This window comes from Nanorana parkeri, unplaced genomic scaffold (assembly GCF_000935625.1).
Source record: "Nanorana parkeri isolate BGI_ZX_2015 unplaced genomic scaffold, ASM93562v1 scaffold287, whole genome shotgun sequence".
NCBI lineage: Eukaryota > Metazoa > Chordata > Amphibia > Anura > Dicroglossidae > Nanorana > Nanorana parkeri.
In genome coordinates, this window is record NW_017306555.1 from 325,613 (window position 1) to 352,009 (window position 26,397).

General features: G+C 43.7%; 1 protein-coding gene across 1 annotated transcript in view; it reads left to right on the forward strand.

Annotated features, from left to right (window-relative positions):
- NOC2L (NOC2 like nucleolar associated transcriptional repressor) overlaps nt 1-26,397 on the forward strand; it is a 97,443-nt gene that overhangs the window by 62,199 nt on the left and 8,847 nt on the right. The window contains exons 15-17 of the mRNA XM_018557516.1: nt 3,398-3,541; nt 10,665-10,778; nt 23,604-23,739. Of these exons, the coding sequence (XP_018413018.1) occupies nt 3,398-3,541; nt 10,665-10,778; nt 23,604-23,739 (394 nt within the window). The remainder of the gene's footprint in view (nt 1-3,397; nt 3,542-10,664; nt 10,779-23,603; nt 23,740-26,397) is intronic.

Genomic DNA, 26,397 nt, shown 5'->3' on the forward strand with positions numbered 1-26,397 from the left:
GGGGGAGGTTGGTGTGGAGAGAAGAGGAGAGAGACATCGACCGAAGCTAAGAGGGGGAGAGGAGAGAGACATCGACCAACGCTAGCGGAGGGGGAAGACACTGTCCGATGCTGGGCTCGCGAAAAATGTCCTCGGCCAAACAGGGGTCACGAGTGGAGGAAGTTTAAGAAGGCCTGCCATAGATGGCCAAAGGCACATAGTTTTTGAGGGCATTCTGTACTACTTGCTGTGAATGTTTATGCCTCTGCAGGGCATGAGTGATCATTGTTGGAATGCAGCAATTTTGGCAGGTCCTCATTTCAAACCAGTTTCCCTTTAATGAGACTTATTTCATTCCGTGTCGCCAGGTGTAGTGAGGCCGACACACGAGATGGGGTTTTAATTCGCCCTCTTAGCCTGGGCTATAAAACGCGCGGATCCTGGAAATGGGATAGACACGTAACGGCGTCTAAGAAGAACCAGATGCGGTGCTGTACGGGTCACACACAGATTAGGCTGCCGAGCGCTCAGAGCTGACGTTAGCACGGAAATTTGGAAAGCTGCCCCCCTTGTCCCCCTCCTTTTTTCATGCGTCATCTATTAGACCACACGTTGACACATCGGAGACCCCCAGGCTGTCTGCGGCTCCTGAGGTTTTTAAGAAAAAATGGAGAAAGACTTTGTTATTTTTAAAATAAAATGACCACATATCATAACAATTTAGAAAAATGAAAAAATGAAAATCCTTTATGTAATAGAAATCTATCTGTTAAAATGACATTGGTCACCGATGCAGGACTGAAATTTTTTGTTCCTTTGTCAGACTGTTCCCCTTTAGAATGTCATAGCTAGGCGGGTCTGAACCAGGAAGGAAAAACTCATTAAAAGGAAACTTCTCTTCTTGTGATCTATGTATGATACACTATATTGTCAGAAGTATTGGCACGCCTGCCTTTACACGCACATGAACGTTAATGGCATCCCAGTCTTAGTCCGTAGGGTTCAATATTGAGTTGGCCCACCCTTTGCAGCTAGAACAGCTTCAACTCTTCTGGGAAGGCGTCCACAAGGTTTAGGAGTGTGTCTATGGGAATGTTTAACCATTCTTCCAGAAGAGCATTTGTGAGGTCAGGTACTGATGTTGGACAATAAGGCCTGGCTCACAGTCTCCGCTCGAATTCATCCCAAAGGTGTTCTATCGAGTTGAGGTCAGGATCCTGTACAGGCCAGTCAAGTTCCTCCACCCCAAGCTCGCTCATTCATGTCTTTATGGACTTTGCTTTGTGCACTGGTGCGCAGTCATGTTGGAACAGGAAGGGGCCATCCCCAAACTGTTCCCACAAAGTTGAGAGCATGAAATTGTTCAAAATGTCTTGGTATGCTGATGCCTTAAGAGTTCCCTTCACTGGAACTAAGGGGACAAGCCCAACTCCTGAAAAACAACCCCACACCATAATCCCCCCTCCACCAAACTTTACACTTGGCACAATGCAGTCAGGCAAGCACCGTTCTCCTGGCAACCGCCAAACCCAGACACGTCCATCAGATTGCCAGTGAAGCGTGATTCGTCACTCCAGAGAACACGTCTCCACTTCTCTAGAGTCCAGTGGCGGCGTGCTTTACACCACTGCATCCCACATTTTGCATTGCACTTGGTGATGTAAGGCTTGGATGCAGCTGCTCGGCCATGGAAACCCATTCCCTGAAGCTCTCTACGCACTGTTGTTGTGCCAATCTGGAGGCCATGCTAAAGTTTGGAGGTCTGTAGCTATTGACTCTGCAGACAGTTGGCGACTTCTGCGCTCTTCAACATGCGCTGACCCCGCTCTGTCATTATACGTGGCCTACCACTTCGGGGCTGGGTTGCTGCTGTTGCCAGTTGCTTCTACTTTGTTATAATACCACTAACAGTTGACCGTGGAGTATTTAGTAGCAAGGAAATTTCATGGAACACCTGAATCCAATGATTTGGAGGGGTGTCCCAATACTTTTGGCAATATACTGTATGTCAGCAGTAAACATAATAGAAGGGGAGAGGGTGGGCACAGACACAATTTTTTCAGGGTGTCTGGTACCAGATGGAAAATGTGTTGCTTCTCTAAAGAAAGAGCAGCTCAATTTTTAATATTATACTGGTAATTGTTAAGCAGAGTTCTCCTTAAAGCACAACTCCGGGCAAATAAAATCTTAACCCTTGCAGTGGGGCTATCCTTTGCACTGCAAGGGTTAAGTTCTCGTTTTGTCTCGGAAGTTAATAAAGTTATGGTCACCCGAACCACGATCCCAGCTTGCTCTTAGACCGGTCTCTTCAGTTTCGCTCCTCCTCCGCTCCAGCGGTTTAAGATTCTATACAGTGTATAGAACGTGAGGATGCCGAGGGACCATCGCTGGAGCGGAGGGGGAGCTGTGTAGGAGCCAGCCGGGATAGTGGTTCGGGTGAGCTTTATTTTAACTTCCTGGACAAAACAAGCACTTAACCCTTGCAGTGTGGGGATAGCCCCACACTGCAACAGTTAAGATTTGACTTGCCCAGAGTTCTGCTTTAAAGCACAACTGCAGTATATTTAAAGGGATCTTAAATACTCTTATACATACACGTCTTCTGGGGGGTCTCGGGACATCTGCGGGTCATCATTCTCTTCTGGCAGCAGTGGCCGGTGGCGGCTTGCTTAAAGCATAAATCTTTCCTTTGTCCATTGAACTCCTGGTGGGCCCCCCTATTGGTTAAATTGGCCACCACATTGAAGGACCGAGTGGGAATTGGTTTGGGGGCAGTGCCGAGATCTGCTTTTACAGGCAAGGTCTGTGTACGGTTGTGTATAACTTCAATAGCCTAGATATCTGGCTCTATTGATTGTTCTGACATGCGGTCTTCTCAGAAGTAGAACTCCAGCCAAACAGGGACTGTAATTAAAACAAGAACTCTATGATCGTTGTGGAGAATTCTGTTAACTTCCTGTTATGTTTCCAGGGCAGGAAGTGAGGAGAATTTCTGCAATGTGGACACAGATGGCAGTAAAACCAGTAGAGTTGGGAAGGTTGTTATTGATGTCTGTGTCCCTCTTGGGGTGCTTTCCTCACTCCTTGTTGTGTCACTGGCACATGAAGTGTTTTAAATCTTCCTAACCAGGACAGAATAATAAAACGTGACGGCAGTATGAACTTATCCCCGCTCTATCCAAAAAAAAAGCAAGTTCCCTGAAGTTCTACTTGAAGGTAACCTCTGTTTATCTTCGTTCTTCATCTTTTGACTTGCTTAGGTTTGTGATGGGTGTACTTTTATGTCTCCGAAGTGTTGTCATGTTGTATCCTATCCTTGTGTCCCTTATCAGTTAATTGTTCCTGAAGATTTCTGCTGGCAAGCCGTTAGCGGCACTGAATTTTTTTTGTATAAAATTTTTTTTTTTTGTCCTTGCAGCTGAAATCTTTCCTGAAGGAATGCAAAGTATCCAATTATTGCAAGCCAATGCGCCAACTGCTGGAGAAGATCCAAGAGAATTCGTCCTACATAACTAGCAAAAGGCAGAAGTGCACCTTTGGGGTGTCTGACAGGGAGGCTGTGGTAAGTAGACAACTGTGACATTTTGCATGCCATAAACACTGTGCTCTCCCAGAATGTGTGGCTCTTTCCGTTTAGCGGTGCGTGGCCAAGTCCTGTCCACAAAGTAAGTCAAATGTAAACCAGGGGTGCTTGCATCCTATTAGATTTAGAATATACAGAGGATTCATTTAGAGTAGTGACAACAATAGCTTGGCTGAAAAACAGATCTTACTCTTAGAGGCAGCCTTATTACCTGTGAACCATACCTGATGAATTCGCCCTGAGCAGCTATGACATACGTTACTAAACGGCCAAATAAATATTAGCTTATAGAAGAACTCCTGCTAAATTTATTTTTATTAACCCCTACAGCGGGGCTACCCCAGCACTGCAAGGGTTAACGGCTTGTTCTGCTCTAGGGCTGAAAACAACAGTTATACTTGCCTGATCCTCCGAGCTGGCCGGGTGTGACAGCGATCCCTGCACAGTGTCTCCTCTTCCGCTGGAGCAGTGTAGTGTCCCTCAGCGTCCTCATGGCCTATACACAGTGTATAGAACGCGATGACTCAGGGACCTTAGACCATTGCAGAGGAGAAACATTTCAGGGACTGGTATAAGAGCAACTCGTTACCGAGGATCAGGTGAGTATAATTTTAGCTTCAGCCCTAGACTAAGATGAGCAATGAACTCTTGCAGTGTGGGGCTGCCTTACTACTGCAAGGGTTAAAAAAAAATCTACCTGGAGTTCTTCTTAATACCAAAGTACACAGCAAGAGACAATGAATTCTGAAGCGGGCAATACACTGATTTTGTTTTCATTGAGCCTGCGGGCTGAAAGAAAACATTTAAGAGACACCTGTTTAGTGTGAATGGATGAATCTCCCGCTGTGGCTTTTGCGTTCTGACAGAAGTGGGTGCGCTGCGGTCAGAATCCCCGAACAGGGACTGCAGCAGAGAATTTTCTGCCTGGCTCCTTTGATTTTCTGAAGCTGATAGGCTGCCGACACGGCCACCCACTGAATGGGCTCTGGCCAGGTCATCGCAAACTGACCGAACTTTGCTCAGTGTATGGCCAGCTTTGCACAGAACCACACTCGGAGCATCTGCAGCAGATACTTTCTAAGGGTATGTGGTATTTTTTCCCAGCAAAGAGCTCCCCTTGCTAAGGTAGTGCCGGAGATGGAAGGTGTCATTGCTTGGTCTTTAGACATGTTAAGAATACCAACGATGACAAAATGAATGTTCTGTAAATGAAAACTGAACACTTTCCTGTCCCTCTACCCATACCACCGAATGTTGCCCTGTTCAAGAAGACTGGTCCCTGAAGTCTGCTGGGAAACTGTCACTTCCGGGAACGTCTGTCTCTTGGTTCCTCCCCGTCACCAATGTATACCAGGTGATGTTGAGGTCAGTGGAAGTAACCATTGGGCTTTGCAGGACACACAGGGGAATGACACTTGTGAAATGTTGGACTTTGAATGGAGCAGCATTTGGCTATGCAGGCCATGAGAAAGGTACAGTCTATCTTTGCAGGGTGTTCTTGTGTCAACTATGGTATTCATGACGGGGTCACATTAACCCCTTCGTGACTGACGACGTACAGTGTACGTCGCCAGCATCGGGAGTCAGTATTAAGGCTGTGACACTACCTTGCACACGAAGCAGCATGCAGCGGTGGTGCGCTGCCTTCGCGAGCTGTGTCATGTAATTTTCTTTTCGGCACATCAGCTTGTGAGAGCTCGCATAGCTGAGAGTTCCGAGATGAAAAAGTTCATCTTCAGCCAATCGGCTCCCACGTATAAACCCGCGCGCCACGATGTGAAGGCCATCCAGTTGTTATGCGCGAGCCGATTGGCTGAAGATGCAGGCATTCCTCTGGCTGCACTCCGCTCACACACTGCATGCGAAGCTCTCTGCCTGACGGCTTTGCTTCGCTCTGCATGGCTTCGCATGCAGTGTGTCACGGGCTTTAAACCTTGCTCCGCTACACCCAACAGACTGTTGAAGGCTGAGTTGTTCTTTCTGCGCAGCCTATCTTGCACACCATCTTTATTCCAAACCCGTATTTAAACCATTTTCTACTAATATTCAATAATTTATTTTTATTTTTTGCATTTACCCTGGTGTGCTCCCTTGCATAGTGTCAGTCTGATCTCTTGGATTTGACTGTATCTTGTTGCATGGGATCACCCTGTAACTGAACACAGCCTGTGAAGTTCTGCTCCTAAGACAGGTGAGCATGCAGATCCCGTCAGATTGGGTACACACCACCTGATATACTACGTGTGAAGCAAATGACAGTGTTTAGTGCAGAGGAAATTGCTAAGCCATTTACTGTCATCAGGATAATGTGTAGGATGCTCTCAGTGTAATCGTATCCGTTTACTGTGATATTAAAACCGGCGAATGACCTTCCGTCCCCTGGATGTCAATAATTGTCATCAGGCCCACCTCCATGCTCTTGGACCCTGTTTTTTTTTTTGCTTGGTGGACCTCCCACGAATTGCAATGCAGTACATTGCAGGCACCTCTGTCTCCAAAGGGAGCAGATAAATCTTGATAATTAGCATTCTGTTGTTTGCTGGCTGACGGAGCCTGATCTCCTCTGCAACCCTAGAACAGCACGCACGGATGTAATGCCTTCATAAATATTTTAATGGCAGACTGCTGGTAATATAAATCAGGGGGCTGGGAGTGCTAGAAGCCATCCACAGACACTCTGGCACCACCTCGCAGGGACAGCGGCAATGGGAAAGTGTCAGATCATAGACGCCCACGTGTTGTGGTCTCTGCAGTAGGCTAGAGCTGTGCTGGGGGACTGCAAGTGGTGCCACTTAGAGACGTGCTCGGTCTGTATGGGTCTGCGGGAAGAGGAGAGACGTCAGGGGCTCCATTCTGATTACTGGCATGTCATTGCTAGAGTTGAAATGTCCTGCATTCAACGTCTCCAATCTTGGCTAGTGCGCCTTTCATTTAAAGAGCCAGTAAACCTAAAATCCAAATAAAGTACACACCATCTCATTTTTTATATATCGTATACTATATACCTCCTTTTCTTTTTTAAGGGGTTTTCACTTTGTAAGTATTTATATTGCCACATTTGCACTTTGGCTCTTTTAGAGCTGCAGCTAACGATTATTTTCAAAATCAATTAGTTAGCCGATTATTAAGTTCGATTAATTGGATAAAAAATAAAATACATTTTAAAAAATGGCTCCAGTGATGGGAATCCTAGTTTGTGTTGAGATTGTAGTCCATCACAGGAGCAAACTTGGAGCGGTGGAAGTAAAAAAGAAAGAAAAAAGTGTGGTGTGCAATATAGTGAAATGAAAAGTATAAAATTATACAGCAATGAATGCAGAATACCACCGACTATAGAGGACTACAAATCCCAGCAATAGTACATTATAGCTGGCGGTATTCTGCATTGCGCTGTACAATGCACTATTGCTGGGCTCTGTAGTCCTCTATAGCTAGTGGTATTTGGCATTGTACCACTGTACAATGTACTATTTCTGGGATTTGCTGTACTTCTCTATAGCTGGTGGTATTCTGCATTGCGCTGTACAATGCACTATTGCTGGGCTCTGTAGTCCTCTATAGCTAGTGGTATTTGGCATTGTACCACTGTACAATATACTATTGCTGGGATTTGTAGTCCTCTATACAGCGCAATGCAGAATACCACCAGCTATAGAGAAGTACAGCAAATCCCAGCAATACATTATAGAGCACCATGTGTGGGAAAGTGCGGGCTTAACTGAGCAGTCTTCCAGCAACTTGCTTCTGAGATCGGGCCTGTCTGTCGGCGGCTGTCATGCCCCCACACCTGCTCCTCTTTCTCCCCGCGTCCCTGTGTTGATCTTGGATGTGGGGAGGAGGTGCGCCGTGTGGAGCGTGGATGCGGGCGGGTCTGGCAGCGGCGAGCGTGAGGTGGAGAGAAGGTGCAGCACGCAGTGTGTGCGGAGCCGTGAACAGGGCCAACTAATCGGAAGCCAATTAATCGATGATTGAAAACGTTGCCAACTTTTTCAATAATCGATTTAGTTGTTGCAGCCCTGGGCACTTTATTGTGGGGACAGGTTCAGATGTGATGTAGGTGTCAGATGGACAGCGGAACCTTCCATTCTCCAACTTGTAGTGGTCACGTTGTAGTTGCCTTATGTATCGTTGTTGTGCAATATGTTAATCATGTGGGGGTATTGTTTGTACTGATTGGTAATTGTTTGACATTCTAGTGTATGTATAAGCTGTCTGCCAACACAGCCACTTCATCCATTCACAGATCCTTTGACAAAGGGACTTGTAGTTCTGAATGGGATACAAGTGCAGTGATGTAATTGCACTTACAGTCCGTTCATTCTTCCTCCTGTCCCTGTTACTGAATGTCTGTACCTCAGCAAGGGGAGGGAGAGTTTGCAGGAGCCAGAGCATTGCACAAATACAAAATAATGAATGCAGATTTTTCTTTAAGTATTTGTGTGTGTTTATTATTTGTCTTTGGAGGGCGGACTATACCTTCCTTAAGTATAAAATAGTTTTTTAGTTTTAGGTAGTCCTCTTTCTGCCCAGCAGAGGGAGCTGTAGTGTCATTTTCTCTTTTGAAGCATTGTATCGGATGTTGAAGCTGCTGCTTATAGAACTCAATCAGTCCTCACAGCAGTGACATCACTTTTCAGACTGATTCAGTCAAACCAAGGGAGCTGCAAAGCAAGCCGGTCTACTTTGAGATCTCCAATTTGTAGTGCTTTGAGGATTCTTTGGTATGTAATAAATTAATACTTTAAACTTGTATATGTGTATATATTATATTATATGCATGTATAGAAGTTTAAAAAAAATAAAAGTTTAAATGCTTTTCCACTCTAAACGATGATCCCCCACTATTCTAGATTCTCTTTAAAACTGACCTCATGGCAGATTTGATCATTCCTACATAAAATGCCTTTGTCCTATGTAGCCGTTTAGATAAGCAGATGCTGATTTTACTGCCTTTTAACACCTAGTCAGCCTGTAAAGTGGGTGGTCACTCCGCTAAGGAGATACGTTATGCGTAAGAAAGCTGGTCACCCACACATCACTCAGAACAGTCTTACTTCGCCCTCGGTGACAGCAATATGTACCCTCCCACAGACTGACTGGAAGCAATACAGCAAATACAATTTTTTTTCGTTTTTTTTTCACTTCAGGAAAGAAAAGTGCCTGGTTAATATTTATGCACATGCATCTTCTTTGGTGTCTAAAGTTTAGCTTTATAGGTTGTTGAGGAAAAATTTTGCTTGATAGAAAGTTTTAGACAGATGCAACCTGATTCAGCTGAGAGAAAGAAGTAGTGGTCAGTCATTGTGCAGCACTACTAAACAAAAAAGAACATATGCATGTAATGAGCAAATGTTGTTTTCCTCATGTATATCCATATTATGTATTACATAAATATTTATACATACATTCAGTATTACAGTAAGCTGGTCATGTTCATATACATACAATCCTGGAAACACTAAGAGTTTTGCTACTTCAATAACTTTAATCTGTTCTTGCATACAGTACTTACTTACGCACATGTAGGTGTTGTCTGACGGAAATCCTGGGGCTTCCATTTGTCAGATGACGTCAAAGGACACCTGTAGGTAACTTAGGAATGGCACACAGCGGACTGAGCGCTCTCAGGAGGCCTAATTATTACAGGGAAATTCTTTATTGTTTTTTAACAGCTTCCAGTTGCATTGTCACTGGGGGACAAGGGAATATCACAGTCATTGTGTTCCCCCGCACAGCCTGATCTTTGATGTATTGACACAAGATTTGTTTCACAATTAGTAACTATTGGCCTTTTTTCAGAAAGATTTATTTTTCTCAGTATATCTAAAGAGGCAAACTAATATTGCACAGCCCACTGGTCATTGGATGTAGTGGCTGATTTGGTATATGTTTCAGCTCTCCCCCTCTCTCCCTCCCACGCACCCACCCTCGCACCCATTGTTCGGTTTTAAATTTTTTGGGCCTGTCCGTACTAATGAGGTGCCTTAACATGTTTGAGCGATGCGGTGCCAATTATCCTCAATGGCACTGCAACGCACCACCTTGGCACACTGTGCGGTGCGCTAAGGCTGCTGACAATGCTGCATGCATGGTTTTTAGTCTATTGTGATGCCTGATTGCTATGCATGTTAAAGTGTGAACCAACGCACATGCATTTAACTCACCATAGCGAACTGCACTGGTGTGAACGGGCCCTTTGTGTACATTTTTAGATGCATATGTTCTTATACTTTACACGTGTGCTGTTTACATCATCATGTACTCATGTGACTATACATTTTTGATGTTTAGCAGTTAATCTTCCTTTATATTTTTTTTTCTTCTAATTTCTTAAAGCAGACCTCTTGGTATAAAAAAAAAACAAAAATGGTGAGCCAACTTATCACATTGTCTAGGCTTCAATGTCGCACTCCTCTGACGTTGATCTCCCCTTCCACTCTAATAATCACACTGTTTCACATATAAAAGAGCTTGCAGCTTGTCACCTTCCTACCTAGACTGCATTTGAGGCTTCAGCGACCAGGTGCTGTCACATGGGTGGAAGTCGTGCAAGTCTGTTTACTAATGTTGACAATCACATTGACCTTGCTAAAGTGGGGTGTAAAAGTATAGGCACCCTCTAATAGACTATCCAATTAGCCCCCCACCCCTCTGGACAGGTGTACTTTAAACCTCTGGTTTCTTCCCGTTTTAGCAATACATAATGTTGCACACTAATTATTACATCTAGAACATAAAAAAACTCATGGTGCACGAAGTCTGGTTATGTATTTACAACTCTTTAAATGTCAGAAGTGGAGACACCGGCAAAGCATACTTGGATATGCCAAACTTTTATGAGACTACTATTATTTTATTAAATGTATAAAATTGGACTTCTAGCATTATAAACCACTTTATGGTGTCTTAAACCACCCAGTGTCTTATAAAGACACGGGACTTGTAATGCAACAGCTGGAGGATTGTGGGATGTCCATCCTCGCACTAAAATGATAGCTTATTGCTGTTTATTTTTATAATTTATGCAAATTATACATTTTATGTATTTAGCTGTACCAAAGAAACATACACTTCTTAATAGCAGGTCTTTTCTGTTTTACAGATCAAATGGGAAAAGGAAACCAAGGAAGAGGGGACACCAGTGACCAAATATTATACTAACTGGAAGAAACTACGGGAGAAAGAGATTCAGCTAGAGATCTCTGGCAAGGAGAGGGTAAGAATGCATTGAAATACTTTGTGAAATGAGGCGCCAAACATTGAGTGCCAGTCCTAGGGAGCTTGTGTGGTACATATACACCCCGATCAGCCATAGCATTTATGACCTCCTGCCTAATATTGAGTAGATCCCCCCTTTGCCACCAAAACCGCCGTGGCCCATCGAAGCATGGACTCCCCTATACCTCTGCTGTGGTATCTGGCACCAAGCCATCAGTAGCAGATCCTTTAAGTCCTGCAAATTGCAAGGTGGGTTACTTGTTTTTCCAGCACATCCTACAGATGCTGAATTGGATTGAAATCTGTAGAATTTGAAGGCCAAGTCAACTCCTCAAACTCGTTGTGTTCCTCAAATCATTCTTGAACCATTTTTGTAGTGTAGCAGGGCACATTATCCTGCTGAAAGAGGCCACTGCCAACCGGGAATACTGTTTCCATAAATAGGTATACTTAGTCAGCAGCAATGTTTAGGTAGGCGTTGCCTGTCTATTTAAAATCCACATGATTGACCGGACCCAAGGTGTCCCAGCAGACCATTGCCCAAAGCATCACAGTGGCTCCGCCGGCTTGTTCACATAGTGCATTCTGGTGACCTCTATCCCCAGGTAAGTGACGCAAATGCACCCAGCCATCCACATGATGAAAAAACAAACAAAAAAACCTTAATTGAGACCAAGCCACCTTCCGCCATTGCTCCATGGTCCAGTTCTGATGCTTATATGCCCATTGTATGCGCTTGTGGTGGTGGACACGGGTCAGCATGGGCACCCTGTCTGGTCTGTGGCTTTGCAGTCTCATGCGCAACATACTGCAATGCACTGTGTGTTCAGAAACCTTTCTATCAAAACCAGCATTAACTTTTTCAGCAAATTGACTTACAGTAGCTCTTCTATTGGATCGGACTACATGGGCCAGCCTTTGCTCCTCACGTGCATCAGTGAGCCTTGGCCTTACATGACACTGTTGCCTATTCACTGGTTTTCCTTCCTTGGACTACTTTTGGTAGGTACTGACCACTGCAGAGTGGGAACATCCCACAAGAGCTGCAGTTTTGGAGTTGCTGTGACCCAGTCGTCTAGCCATCACAATCACACTTGTCAATGTCGCTCAAATCCTTACGTGTCCATTTTTTCTGCTTCCAACATATCAACTTCAGTGACAAAATGTTCCTTTGCTGCCTAATATATCCCACCGCTTTTAGGTGTCATTTTAAAGAGATAATCAATGTTATGCAGTTGACCTCTGTGTCATAATGTTACAGCCTCCCCTAACCCACAGCATTTCAGAGTTCCTAAACCCCTCAAATGTCGGTTGGCCCCCCAATCTCATCACATACAATGTATGGCCCTGCGTTATGAGTAATGATGATGACAAGAGGGAGGGGTAGCAACACAACCAGATAAGTAGAGCAGCTGGAGGGGAAGGGGGCTGTCATCACTACTGCAAGCAGCGGGGAGGGTGCCTGGGGTATTGTGGAGTAGGCTCTGTTAGAGCCCTGCACATATATATCCTGCATTTGGAAGGGGGGGACAGGACACCGATATAGTATTTTGTCCTGCCTGGATTTCAGAATGTAGCAGTAATTGATTGTGTCTATCTTTCAGTACTGTAAGGTTGAAGTAAATTTCAGCCTAGTAACTGAAATCTCAGGTAAGCTGTATAACAGTAATGCAATTTTAAATGCTGTTGAGAATTGCAGCTTTATTTGGAAATCTACCCCGTAATTCTGCCATGACGGTCCTTGTTCAGACTCTTATTGTTTTGGGGTGACTCAGTCTCATGCACCCCTGACCGAGACTATAAATGGCCGTGCTGACACACATTGTTGAGACGTGGTCCACCATTGTTGTTCCAGGAAGCCAGTTCTGTGCAATGATGTAGAGCCGACACTGAAGTGTGTGCATGAAGACAGGAAGTGATTAAAAGAGACTGTTGGAGGTTTGCAGCTACAAATAGAGATACAAAAATTATGATAAAGGGAAGACCGTATCTTAGCGGAAAAAAACCATGACAATTATTTGATACGCTGTGCTTAGCAAACAAAATGTCATCCAGTTAGGGTTTAGATCTACTTTAATTAAACTCATTTAATTTCAGATTGCCTGTTCTTTCATTTACTCATTTTAGTGTTTAACCCCAGCTCCTGTTGGGAGTTTATAATTGTCTAAGACTAAATAGATTTGTTTGATAGTATAATCTGTTAAAGAATATTTACTTGTAGAACTCGCTTATTAAAAGAGAACTACGGGTAACCTTTTCATCCCATAGTTCTTTTTAGGATCACTGGAGGACATATACTAACATCCTCCTGTGACCCAAAGGTCAGTATATTGCGGGCAATTGCTCGCTATATGCTGAGAGTGTCAGGACGGATCCGGGCAATACTGTCGAGATCCACCCTGCTGGCTCATTGACAGTGGGCTCTGCCTATCTAGAGGCAGAGCCAGCTGTGCCTGCACCCTCCCCTGTCGGTTCTTCCATATCGGGGGGGGGGAGGGGGCGGAGTTGGAATCCCTGCGGGGAGGGACTGACATTGACCGCTCTTTGCAGGGAAATGATCGGAGAGCGAGCGACGATATGTGTTCGCTCACTTCCCGATTAATAGAGCTGAAGAGTGACAGTTTCAATGTCACATGTCGGCTCAAACTATGAGGATGAGTGTAAATCACCCACCTCATAGGTCTCCTTTTAACCATCTTTACTTACCGGACTCTTTTTAGGATGGTTTCATATTCGTATCTAGTTTTGAGCAATCAGTTAATCTATTGATTTTATCTGTTTGGCCAGGACTAGTAATTTAGTAGCATTCTGAATGAATACAGTAAATGCATGTTAATGAAGACTACCAGGGATTTTTATTGCCAGTTTTTCCTTTTATAGGATATTGTAAATCTGGCCATAAACTAATAGCGATCTGATGTTCAGCCGTCAGGATGAGCAACAGCAATCTATGAGTTAATGGCCAGATTAATAAAAATAAACTGTAAATAAAGTAAACAGGTTCCACCATCCATGCTAAAACAGCATGGATGGAGGAATCCCCCCGACTGGCTATTCTATTCTGATAGCTGGTTGCTGACACTGTCGGAATACCCAAAAAATAACCATCTAATTGGTTGTAGTCACTGTACTGCTGACAATTTGTGGCCCGCCTCCTTTGACAAAAACCAATTGAGAGATAGACTTATCTTGAGCCAGGAGGGCCACCCACTGTTAGGATTATATTTGATTTCTGTGAATTTACCGAAATTCTAACAGTGTATGGGCAGTTTAGGACTGCGTTAGGTTCATGTGAGTAGCAGACGTGCAGTGCATTGTAGGTGCTGGCAGCAATGAATCTTTCTGCTGATTTGGAACAGTTAGGCGGAATCTAGTAGTTTGGGGTTTGCACAAATGGCTTTGTGGGTTTGTGGCTGCACGTCATTCTCACAGCTTGGCTGGGGCTCCTGTTTGACTGTGTCATGGGATTTAAATTCTTATTTACATAATGCTAATCCATCGCAGGAGCCGGTGGCTCAGGGGATTAAAGGAGTATAAACCCTGGCTGTTTGTCAGTGTACCTTATGTAACCAGGAGGAGGCAGTGTGCCTCTCTCTCATCTCGTCACAGGACAGTTGAGACGTGATCAAAGAAACTTTTGTGTAGAAGTGATGTGGTGTGTAAACTGTGATTTAAAGGCGGTAGTAGGAAATATTAGGGTATGGGAAACTGCAGCACCCAGCGTGTAGTAAATTCCTGGCTATAGGTGATCAGTCCTTAGCAGGATATTCATCATCTGTCCAGTCAGTTTAGAGAAAAGCAAGTCAACTTTTGAGAATTATGGGGGTACAGCTAAGGCTTTTCATGGCGCATCTAGTGGATCCTCAAGGGTAATGTATGGCAGATGCTATTAGAGAGGGTGTCCTGCAATGCCTTGTGTCACCAGGTGGGAATCTGGGGAGAAATGTCCCAAACAAGGACACCGCAGTGTCACCCTGGACAGGATATGGGGGAAAGGTCCTATCCATAGCTATAGCAGAATCGCCAGGATATGATCTCGGGGGAAATGTCGCACCTGGGGTTACAGAAGTGTCACCTGGACCGCATCTGGGGGTAAATTGTCCTATCTAGGGTTATAGCAGTATCACCAGGATATGATCTGGGGGGTAAGATCATATACAGCAGTGTCACCCGAACAGGAACTAGGGGAAATCTCTCACAGGGACACAGCGATGTCAAATTAGGGGTGAAATGTCTCCGGTGGGACTCTGCAGTAAAAAAATAACCTGAAAGATGACCTAACACCCAGCTCTTCATTGTTAAAAAGACCTTCATGTTTAGAGTTGCACTTCAGTAAAACATGCAGGTTTTAGTAGTGCTGTACAAGGATTGTGCTTTACTGTTCAATGTAAGTCTATAGATTAGATAAAAAGCAGTGTACTCCCTCTCTGGTTGAGATTTTATCTCGGCAATTATTGATCTGCAAAGACCTAGTGATTAAAATCAAAAATCACTACTAAAGGAAAAAGCTTTATATTTAATACTGGTAATATGGTGCAGCAAGCATAAAAAAAAGCTTCTAGGGTGGCCATACCTGTGCATGTACTGTAGTCTTCTGAAAATAAGTATTAAGTGGGAGGGCCTGTATTAAATCACCTTATCAGTCCTTTAGATGTGCTGGTAGTTGGCCAGAAGTAAAGAAAAATCTATACTGTTGCCATGGTTGCAGGAAAGAAACTTTTAACTTCATAGCAGTGAAAAAACAATGGCTGTCTGCCATCTTATGTATAAGGGCAATTGTTTATACCCTCTAAATTATTAAGTGGCTTATGTAATGCCTTTATACTTCATAGTAGTTTTTCCAAAACTAGGATTTGCTTTCTCATAGTTGCTTTGTTATCCATTGATTTTTAGCCAGTGATTACTTGATATACACTTGGCTCCAACAGAGGGTGATGACACAATGTCCACTTTACTGCATAAGATGACCAGTTTGCAGTTTTGCGCTCTGTGTGCTGTCTAGTGATGGGGAATATATCAGACGGAAGAGCTTTGCTTCATCAGCTGTCAGTGCATACTAGGATACCGAGTGCTGGTGTCACCTGTGCCCTTCTCCCCGTCTCTCTGCATTGACGTTCCCTGGCAGATACAGTTTGAGCATGCTGAGCTTACTGTGTGGGTGCTGTATGTGCTCTGAGAGGAATGGAAACATGTGAGAGCAAAACATGTCTATTAATAAAACTGTATCTCCCATTGGAATTTTTTAGTTTTTTTTTGTTGTTTTGGGGGGGTGTTTTGGAATTTTAGTTTTTGTTGTTGTTTTGTTAATAAGTATTCAGTTTACGTTCTTTGTAACCCTTTGTTCACTGAATTGCTGCAATAAGGTCCAGGTCACACGGGGTTAAAGGGAATGTAAATTACTAATGCATCTTAGGCGCTTGTAACATTAAGATGCGTTTCCGATTGATAAAGCTGTAGCGTTCCTGAGCAAAGATGTTTCTCATGTAAGCCTTGCTGGCCATGGTCATGTCATGTATGGTTTCCAATCAGAAGGTCTCATTCACACCAAAAACACAGACATCTCAATAAATCTGAACTCCCCGATCAAGTCACTTTCTCTACAGATTGTACCTCGAAATCCCATTTCAAATGGTCGCTGTCAGTTCTGATCAGCATGGGATCCATGCGGAGCAGAACAGATGTCGCTCCCTGGACATTCACACTTTCTGGACCTGGCGGACTCGGAGGTAATAGGATGTAAATGGACGCACATCTATTTAGATCCGGCTGCCAATAGTTGCATTGGGCTTCCGATCAGATCCGCCTAAAAAACTGACAGGGAGACCTGATCGGATGTCCCCTGAGGGCTCACTATGGTCACTAGACCCGCACATATAATTTTCAAATTCTTTGCTTTTGTTGCCATAAAAAATAGTTCTAAAGTACTACTTCTAGCTATCACTGGGGACCAGGAGGATGTGCAGGTCTGCAGCCGCACAACATTTCTGGCAACTGTTACGTGATTCCTTGGGAACCAAATGTAGTTTATGAGCCTTTCAGCGGGCGGAAGGGGAAGTACTCTGTCATCTGTTCACAGCCCGTAGTGGATGCATGCTACAAGACAACTACTCTTAGTGGTTATCTGTGGGCATTACTAGGTGGGATTGTATGCAAATACATACACTCTTAATGGCACCCAGCAGCAGTGTGGGTAATTTGAAGACATCACCTCTGTAGTAGTCTCTGTAGAAATAGCGGAAAGTACAGGAGGTGGCTGTGTGACAATTACCTTCACCTAGCCAGAAGTAAATAAAACATTTTTATATAAAGGCCCATGGATTATTTGGCTTTGGATTGCTAACATTGGGAGGTACTTCACTATACTTTTTATACTTTTGATAATGAAATTGGAGTCTCACTTTAATGTGTTATTACACCTTCGTTTCACTCGCTGTAGTTCCTCCCATCACCGACCTCTGATGCCATTCCTATACTCCACTGTCCCCAATCCAGTGAAGTATGCATGGCCTCACCAGACCTGCTGGGTACTAATGGAGTGCCAGTCCCTTATGGACAAGAAGCCATATAACCACTTTGTTCTTAGAGATGCAAATGCTGACTTCATACGCACAATCAGTCTCCAAGGGGTTTTCTACTGTACTGATGAATCCATCCAGTCTAGTGTTAAATCTACTCTAAATGATGAAATTCCTGCTGGATTGATGCCGTCGTTGACCATACGTAGCACTTCACACTCACCTTTGTTGGCACATTTGCATAGTAATGGGCTAGTGGATTGCATCAGCCATGGCATGGATTTTGGCCATATAGTCCTTGTCTTTGAGGACGTTTTGAGAATGTGTACTGCTGCTAGGTAGTAGAAACACTTTTATAATAGATTTTACATGTCACATCAGTCATCAACCATTATCTATTCCAGGACTGATGGAGCTGCTTTGTTGATTGCCCATCCCGGCCCTGCAGTGCCTTAATTTTTCTGACTCTCCTTTGTGCCAGAGGCTTCTCTTGAATTATACATTGGTACATCCTCTCACTAGTGTTTTTCACCTTTTTATTGCATTATACAGGTGAAACTCGAATAATTAGAATATCGTGCAAAAGTAATTGCAGTAAGTGCTGCAAAAGGGGCCCAAACCAAGTACTGAGTACATATGCATGCTTGTACTTTTCAGAGGTCCGATATTGTTCTATGTACAATCCTTGTTTTATTGATTGCATGTAATAATCTACTTTTTTGAGGTTGTGGATTTGGGGTTCTTGGGGTTTTCATGAGCTGTAAGCCATAATCATCACAATTATGACAAATCACGGCTTGAATTATCTTGCTTTGCATGTAATGAGTCTATCTCATATATTAGTTTCACCTTTTAAGTTGCATTAGTGAAATAAATGAACTTTGCACGATATTCTAATTATTAGAGTTTCACCTGTATACTCCATTACAGTTAATAATTCCCCCCCCCCATTGTGTTAATTTTAAGACCCCCTGTTGTGGCATTTTATCCCATACCCTGTAAAATGTTAGTGTTTAGTGCTTGCTCCATCGGAATATGTGTTGGTGCTTTGTAATCTCTTATGCTTTTAAAGTAACTTGGAATCCCTAATCTAGATTGTTACTGAGCTTTAGAGATGGTAAACAAAGTTTAGCTGAAATAAAGAATACCCCTTTAACCTGTGAGTTACCCCTAGAGGTTTGCATACCATCAGCATGTTAAAAAAAATCACCTTGAAGTCTTTAGGTTTCAGTATGCTGCACCATCTTTGTAATTAGGAACTTGCAATTGTAGTGCTGCTGCAACAGTGATGGAAGGTATCATAAGGCACATTTGGAAAGTTAATAGTGACACTGAACTCAGGAGCTAGATCTTACAAATGCATCAAAATACCTGAACTATTTACAATACTGTAACTTATTTGTGTATCACTCGGCTGTAGATCTCAAATCATCTCTGAATTCATGCCGACACTGTCCTTCCTTCTGGAGGGGGGCTACTTTTGTTCCCCATTGTCCCTGTGTGTTGTAAAGTAGTCACCGCTCCAAGCTCACTCATGTGATGGACTACAATCTCAATAAACTACAATGCACTAAACATGTGATTGTAGTCCATTATGGCAACAAGCTTGGAGCGGTCGGCACCAATTCAGAGATGATTGGAGAATCTACAGCTGAGTGATACGTAAATAAGATACATTTTTGTTAAAGTGACATTAAAGGCAAAAATTTTTTTCTCTCCCCCCAATGTTAATGTTAGCACTTACCTTTAGGCCTCATTCACACTGACGCGCATATACGCACGTATTGTACCATATGCAAATAAATGGCTTCATACACACAGCCGCGTATGGAGCCGTATATATGCGCAAAAACAGAATGGAACAGAGATGCGTCCGGTTTAGCTAACCTGTACCTGCTAGTGAGAGCAGTGTGTGTGTGGTCGGCAAAGCCTGTGTGCCAGTCTGCTTGAACGCAGAGTGTACGGACTGGGAGAGTCCAGGGAAAGGTTCCCCACATGCCTGTAAGTTGTGGGTGGCGGCAGCTTAGATTAGTTCATTTGTGTGTGCGTGTTGTTGTACGGCCTTACCGTCACTCCTGCGTACTGGAAGGTGCTCTGGGGTTCTCGTGAGGATCTGCTAGTGCGCTGGAAGATCTTCGAGGATGAGCGAAGGATGGAGATAGCCTGCGCGTCGAGCGGCCCTTCCCACGTCCCTGTGCTCTCTCGGCGCCCTTCCCTGGCCCACGAGTACATGACAATTGGTGGCAGCAATGGGATTGTTAATCATTATTTCCCGGTCTAGTGAAGATGGACAGTGATTTTCAGCCCTCTTACCACCGAAATAAGTCACTTGGAGAAATGCGCATACGTGACAGTTGGGGTATTTGAATGCATTTTAAGATTTAACTCCTGAGTTCGTCACTTTAAAGGAGGACTATGGGGTTAAGTCTTTTCCCTATAGTTCTCCTTAGGGTAACGGGAGGACACAAACTAGCGTCCTCCTGTCACCCTAGGCTCAGTATACTGCGAGCTGTAGCTCGTGGTATACTGAGACGCCGCAGTATACCGCGAGCTGCTGGATCCGCCCAGCTGTAGATCACTCGGCTGTAGATCCTCAAATCATCTCTGAATTGGTGCTGACACTGTCCTTCCTTCTGGAGGGGGGCTACTTTTGTTCCTCATGGTCCCTGTGTGTGTTGTAAAGTAGTCACCGCTCCAAGCTCGCTCCTGTGATGGACCATTAACTCTCCTGAGTTTAGTGTCATTTTAAGCTAGGACTTCATGATTCATGACTTCGGACTCCTACCCATGACCATTAATGGACCAACCTGCTACCGATTGAGTTAGTCATTTTACTATAGAGGTAATCTCTAACACTTGGATTTCGAAACTTATTAACATAAGAGCAACAAGTGCAGTCTATTCGTGTATACGTGAAGATAAATTCAAAAACTAAAACCCCACATATGTAGTACTACTTTGTAATACACGTGTTTTCTCTTGTTCTTTCCTTTTAACATACTCTATAAGCATAGAACAATAACTGATCTGCCAGAAATGTGGTGTGTCCATACCTTTCTATTTAATTTGATTACAGTACTGAAATCCCAATCCAAGGCCTACCCAGTGCTCTCCTGCTGAACTACAAAACACCTTCCCATCTACATGGTACAAGGAAGAGGTGTTCTGTAGTTCACAACGCAGGTCTGATGGCACTGCTTTGGATTTCAGTGCAGCAAAGGCAACGTCGTCAGCTCAAACAGGAAGTTGGGAGCTCATGGAATTTCTAACAGGATCCAAAGGTATTGTTCAGTGCTTGCAATGTTTTTAAGAGGACAGCAAAGATTTTTTTTTTCCCCAGAGAAATTTGAATGGATCCAATTTACTTTTTGGAGCGTCTGTGCTTACGTGCCAGTGAATGCTTACATGTGCATTTATCAGAGTTCAATGCTCTGGATGCTCAGATATGTGCCCTATAGGCATCACGTGCAGAGGGGCTATATTTAGTGTGGCAGAGGCAGGCTGTATTTGTTGATGCTTTTCGTGACGTCAGAAGACAGCTTGGTATGTGCGCCTTGTAAGAAATATTGTAGCGGTAATAAATTTAGATTTTAATGCCGTTATTTACCGCTTTCGCTGCGTAGACATTGAGTCACGCACGAGCCGACTGTTTTTCTCCTTTTTTTTTTTTTTTTTACTTTGACACTTGTTGACATTTTAAAAGGGTTCTCATGTTCCCTCCCATCACTGTCAAAGTGACGTCACCGGCCGGCAGGCGCCAGGAAGTTGCGGGCTGTGAAAACGCAGAGTTAATGAAAGCACTGAAATTGGGGGCAATTTGTCCGTTCCCCCTAAAGGAGAAACTGCCTGTCTGCATAAGCGCAAGGCAGGCTGCTGTAGGTAAATGTGATAGCTGTCTGCTGTGCCTGTACACGTCTGTGCGTAGGTGAGTGTGTGTGAGAGCTTTCGGCTCTCATCAGTGCTGATAATTACACCGCTAAGCATTTTTCCTGGAGCTTCTAACAGCCTCTAATGATGCCGCTGTGGAAGGGTGGCAGCAGTCGTTAGCTCCTTCATTAGGAGCAGCAGATTAACGAGCAGAGGGCTCAGCTACTTCAATAATAGAAAAAAAATAATAAAATAGAGGAAATAAAAGATGCTGGCTTGGGAGTTTCTTGTGAGCTTCCTATCGTCTGGTTATTAACGAGGGGTAGGAATGATCTGACAAGGGAGAGGGGGCCGCTGCTGATGAATCCCCCATTGTGTTTTAGAGATTACATAATCCAATTCTGAGACTAGCGTTCCGCACCCGGAACATCTAGCAGGATGGGATCGGCGGTTATATCTTTGTAAATCATTTTCATGTCTACAGTTCTTTTTTTAATTTCCAGCTTACCGTATATACTCGAGTATAAGCCGAGATTTGGGGTGAAAAGTGCCCCCCTCGGCTTATACTCGAGTCATCGCCAATATTCGGGACGGCTTATACTCGAGTATATACGGTACTTCTATGCCTTAAAGCACAACTCCACACCAATGGCTACATATGTGTTTAATATGCATATGTGTAAATTGTTTTTAACTGCCAAAATATTTGTAGTTCTGTTCGAGCAGTCTTGTAGTTTATCCACCTCTGCCTCTTTTGCACAAACAAGTAGGATGGTTCCGCTATTCCCTTCAACTTTAGGGCTTGTTCACATCAATTACAGTGCGTTCCAGAGCGGTAGCTGCTGGAAAACACCGCAATCGCTCACAAAACTTCCCCCTGCATTCTGGGCTGGGAGGGGGCGTGGCGGTGCGTTGAAGTCAATTGCTGCAGGGGGGGTGTGGCAAAATATTGCCTGCTTTCCGTTCCACTGCAAATGCAAAAAATGCTGCATGCTCTGTTTTTTGCGTTTGCAGTGGAACGGAACACAGGCAATGTTTTGTCACGGCCAGACACGCAGGCCACTAGGGAGGTGGGTATACTACCTCTTCTCTTATAAGAAGCTGCCACATTCTTTCCTTTAGAGCGCTGACAGTCTCTTTCACAAGACAAAGAATGAAATGCAATGTTCAGTAATCACTACCAGCTAGGAATTGGACTTCTGCATTCAGTGATCTGATTCCATTAACCCCTTGTACGTCGCCAGCATCGGGGCTGTTAAAACAGACTCCCGGCGACTTTTGCCGCCGGGAGTCTGTTTAAACTTGTAAAGCCGACTGTCGGCTTTACAACAGAAGCGATTCTGGTGACTTACCTGTCGCCAGATTGCTTCTGTGTCCCGAAGAAGGGGCCTTGGTGTCTGCGGGGAGCTGGGGAGGAGGTCGACGAACTTCCGTTCATCGATCCCCTCCCCGTTCTATGGGACCGGGAGCGATGCAGATTGCATCACTTCCGGTCCCTGGGCTGTCAGTTCTGGGCTCCTGGAGCCCAGCTATAAGCTATTGAAGTGCGATCTGCACTTCAATAGCTTATTTCCAGTGTAAAGGTGACACTGGGGGTCTTTTGGACCCCCAGCATCACCTTAAAGAGTACCTGTCACCACCATCTGCTATCACATGGGGGGCTTGTAAGCCCCCCTATGTGATAGCAGTCAAAGTAAAGTAAAAAAAAACAAAAAACAGTTTTTTAAATTAAAATAAAATAAAAAAAATTTTAAAGTCCCCAGCGAGCACACGCGTTGCCATGTAAACACGCGTCGGGTGCGCCTACGTATGAAAACTACGAACGCGCTACACATGTTGGGTATCGCCGCGCACGCCGGAGTGAGAGCAATAATTCTAGGGCCAGCATTTTGGGGTATCTCTAAATTGATGACCTGTGGGGGCTTTTAAAGCGTCTTCTATGGACTTTTTGGGGTACTGCAGTTATTCGCCGTTCCAGTGCCTCAGCACATTTTTAAACTGGGCATGTTGGGTATCGTTTTACTCGTTCTAACCATCTTTAATATTCATTAAAAAAATTGGTATTTTATTGTGTTCTGGGGCATTTAATTAAATTTGTCACTAAATTTGGGGGTTTAATAAGGAGTTGCGCTAATATTGCGCTACATAAAAATTTGCAATTACCACCATTTAATTATATAGGGTCTTGGCATTCAGAAAATATATAATGTGTGGGGGTTTTAAGTAATTTTCAGGCCTAAAATTTGGAATATAACATGGGTGCAAAAAATGGAAAAAAGGCCTCAGTCATGAAGGGGTTAAGGTGATCCTAATAGGCTGTTATAAGGTACTGCACTTTTGTTTTTGCAATTTTAAGCCTGTATTTTTTTTAAATATTTTATGGACTTTATATTTGGCTGATGGCAAGACTTTAAATGTTTTTTTTTTACTTTACTCGTTAGATGGAAGATTTACATCTCCCCGAAATAAAGAGGAAGAGGATGGAAAAGAAGGAGGAAGATAAAAAAGAATTCAAAGACCTGTTTGACTCTGACAGTGATTCAGAGGGTGGCGGTGGTGGCCTGTCGCTGAAAAAAGGTAATTTAAAGCTGCGGGTCTGCCTTTGCTGGGCTCCCTCCAGTACTGAGGATTGCCATTGCTGCACAGACATTCATTTGTCTGTGTGTGTATAAACAACGTGTCTCATTAAGGAGATAATGTCACTTTGCCAATTCAGGGCACTGTGACAATGTCTGCTAATAGCTTATCACCCCAGCAAGGTATACACCCCTATCCGTTCTTCCTTGCTGCAGGGGTCTACCCCAGTGTTGGAGCTTATCCAGTCATTAGAGAAATTGGCCGCTCAGGAATCCACATGCTCCCCCATACCTGGAAGCCCCGCTGTGTAAGAGCAGCAGAGCCCTTCAGCATGTAAGGGGCTGTCTCACTGGCCAGTAGGAATAGAAGGAATTGGGTGGGTAAGCTCCATCACTATCAGGAGTTGCCTTGCTCAATCAGAACAGTATAAATGGGCAATGATGTCTGAATGCCTGCATTTTGTACCTGCCAGCAGAATTTTTTTTTCGTACTGACCATTTTTAACATCCTGGTTTTCTCACTTCACCAGCCTGCCTCGGATTACAGAATTTTACAGCCTGCGGCATTCCTGACTTCTGATCTGACGCTTTATTATAAAGATAGAAAGTCCCTAAAGAAGTAGAGGAGTCACACAAATCCATTAGCACATGACACTACATTGTAGCTGTGCGATTCTGTAAAATCGTAAAAATGGTATACGTTATTACAGGTTTTGAACCCCCCTAAGGGTGCTCAATAGAGAAGAATTATAGAATTTGCAGTAGGTGGACCATCTATCAGTTTAGCAGGCATGCATCTAGTCATCCTTTTGGGTAGGTTGCTTAGTTTATGGGTTTTAGGGCAGGTTCACACCATTTTCTGGACTAGATCTGGAACGCAGTGCATTGCGTTTTGCCACGTTTCGGAGCATTTTTACTAAATTTTTTAGCAGCTTAAAATCGGCTTTCAGGTGCGTTCCAGTGCGTTTGTATCCAGTTTTGATGTTTCCATGCGTTCCAGTGCATTACAGACCAGACAAAATGAGACATAGTATTTTTCTGGTCTGGTCTGGAACGGAATGAGGCCAGAAATCGTATAAGGATGCATCTTGGGTCCGGAAACAATCTGGTCTGGAGATGATGTGGTGTGAATGGGCCCTCAGGGTAAATGTGTAATAACACTTTAACCACTTCAGAGGATCAGATAAAGCAACAGCACATAGTTTTTGTTGCATTGTGTAAGCGGCATTGCTTTTTTTCCCCCTTCCATTTACAATATTGATGGGAAAACGTTTGTTTTTTGGCAGGGGCAGTGAAATACGAAAACATTTTGCCAGTTTCCTAAAACCTGCTGGTAATTGCTGCAATAGTCTATCCTCTCTATTTGAGGTTGATGAGTCTTTAATTAGCCCTAAAGGAAAGCAGTTTGGGCTGCGTGTTCTTTAATGCTTATTATTGCAGTCTTCCTAGGCATTTGGACCTTAATCGCAAAAGCAATTAAGACACCAGTGAGCACAGTGCTTCTAGGTAACCTGGCTAGGGGCTCTGCTGCACCCTGATTAAAGGATCTGCTCGGCAGTCCAGCTTACAGTTACATGTTTACTTCTCTTATTCAAAGATGGTTTTAACAATTTACTTAAAATTATAGTAGTAAGTTATATATAATAGGAAGTTTTTGCTAGATGGAAGGCACCAGTTTCCTTTTGAAATGTTTTAATGGTAGACCAACCTTAAATATGTCCAGTAGTGGAAGATGTATTTACTGGTTGTAAAACCTGTATGGTAGCCCTCCCTGCAGTAACCTAACCCATCTTTGTATAGTCCGTTATCGACACACATTCCGTTATAGTGGTGCAATATTAATTAAAGAGGATGTACATTATAGTTTCGTTTTAGTTTTTGATAGAGTAGGGGAGGATTACTGTATATATATCAAGTGAATATAGTTAGAATAATTCCATAACGTGAATGTCTTGAAAAAAGTAAAATGGCATATTCAGTGAATCTTTGCAATACATACTCATTTCCCGACGTATTTTCTCTTAAACAGTGTAAGTACTAAAAAAAAATATCTGTTGAGCTGCCAGAAATTCAGTGAGCTCCTAAATTTCTCTTTGAACTGACATAACAGTGCCTAGTGAAATCCCAAGCAGTGTTGTCAGCCCTGACCAGTTCTCTTCTGCTAGACTATAGAACCCTTCCCCTTTTCCTGATCTCCATTACATAAGGAAGAGGTGTCCCAAAGTCTAGAATAGAGAGCAGAACAGGTTGACCTACCACAGGCTGCCTGCAGAAAACTAAAGTTGTGGGAGGACACTAGACCAATCACCCTGTACAAGGAGAGGGAGCAGCAGTGACTGGTCTTTGGTACAGTGCAGGATTTGTTTTATGATGGATTCCTCTACAGATCTGCACGAAAGATACCACGATTTAAGTACTAATATACATGCCTTTTGTATTTATTGGTATAATCCAGATTTCAGCTTTACATTCAGCTGCACCTATTCATCATATTGTTTATATTTCAAGTCTCTAAAGTGTGCACTAAATTTGTGCAGTTGTTTTGGCTGTTGTAGGTTCAAACAAATGGAGGCACTATCCAACAGTGAGAGGGGTAGACTATTGATTCGACCGAACAAGTTTACACAATGGGGAGGCCCATCAGTTTCACTAGGAGCCT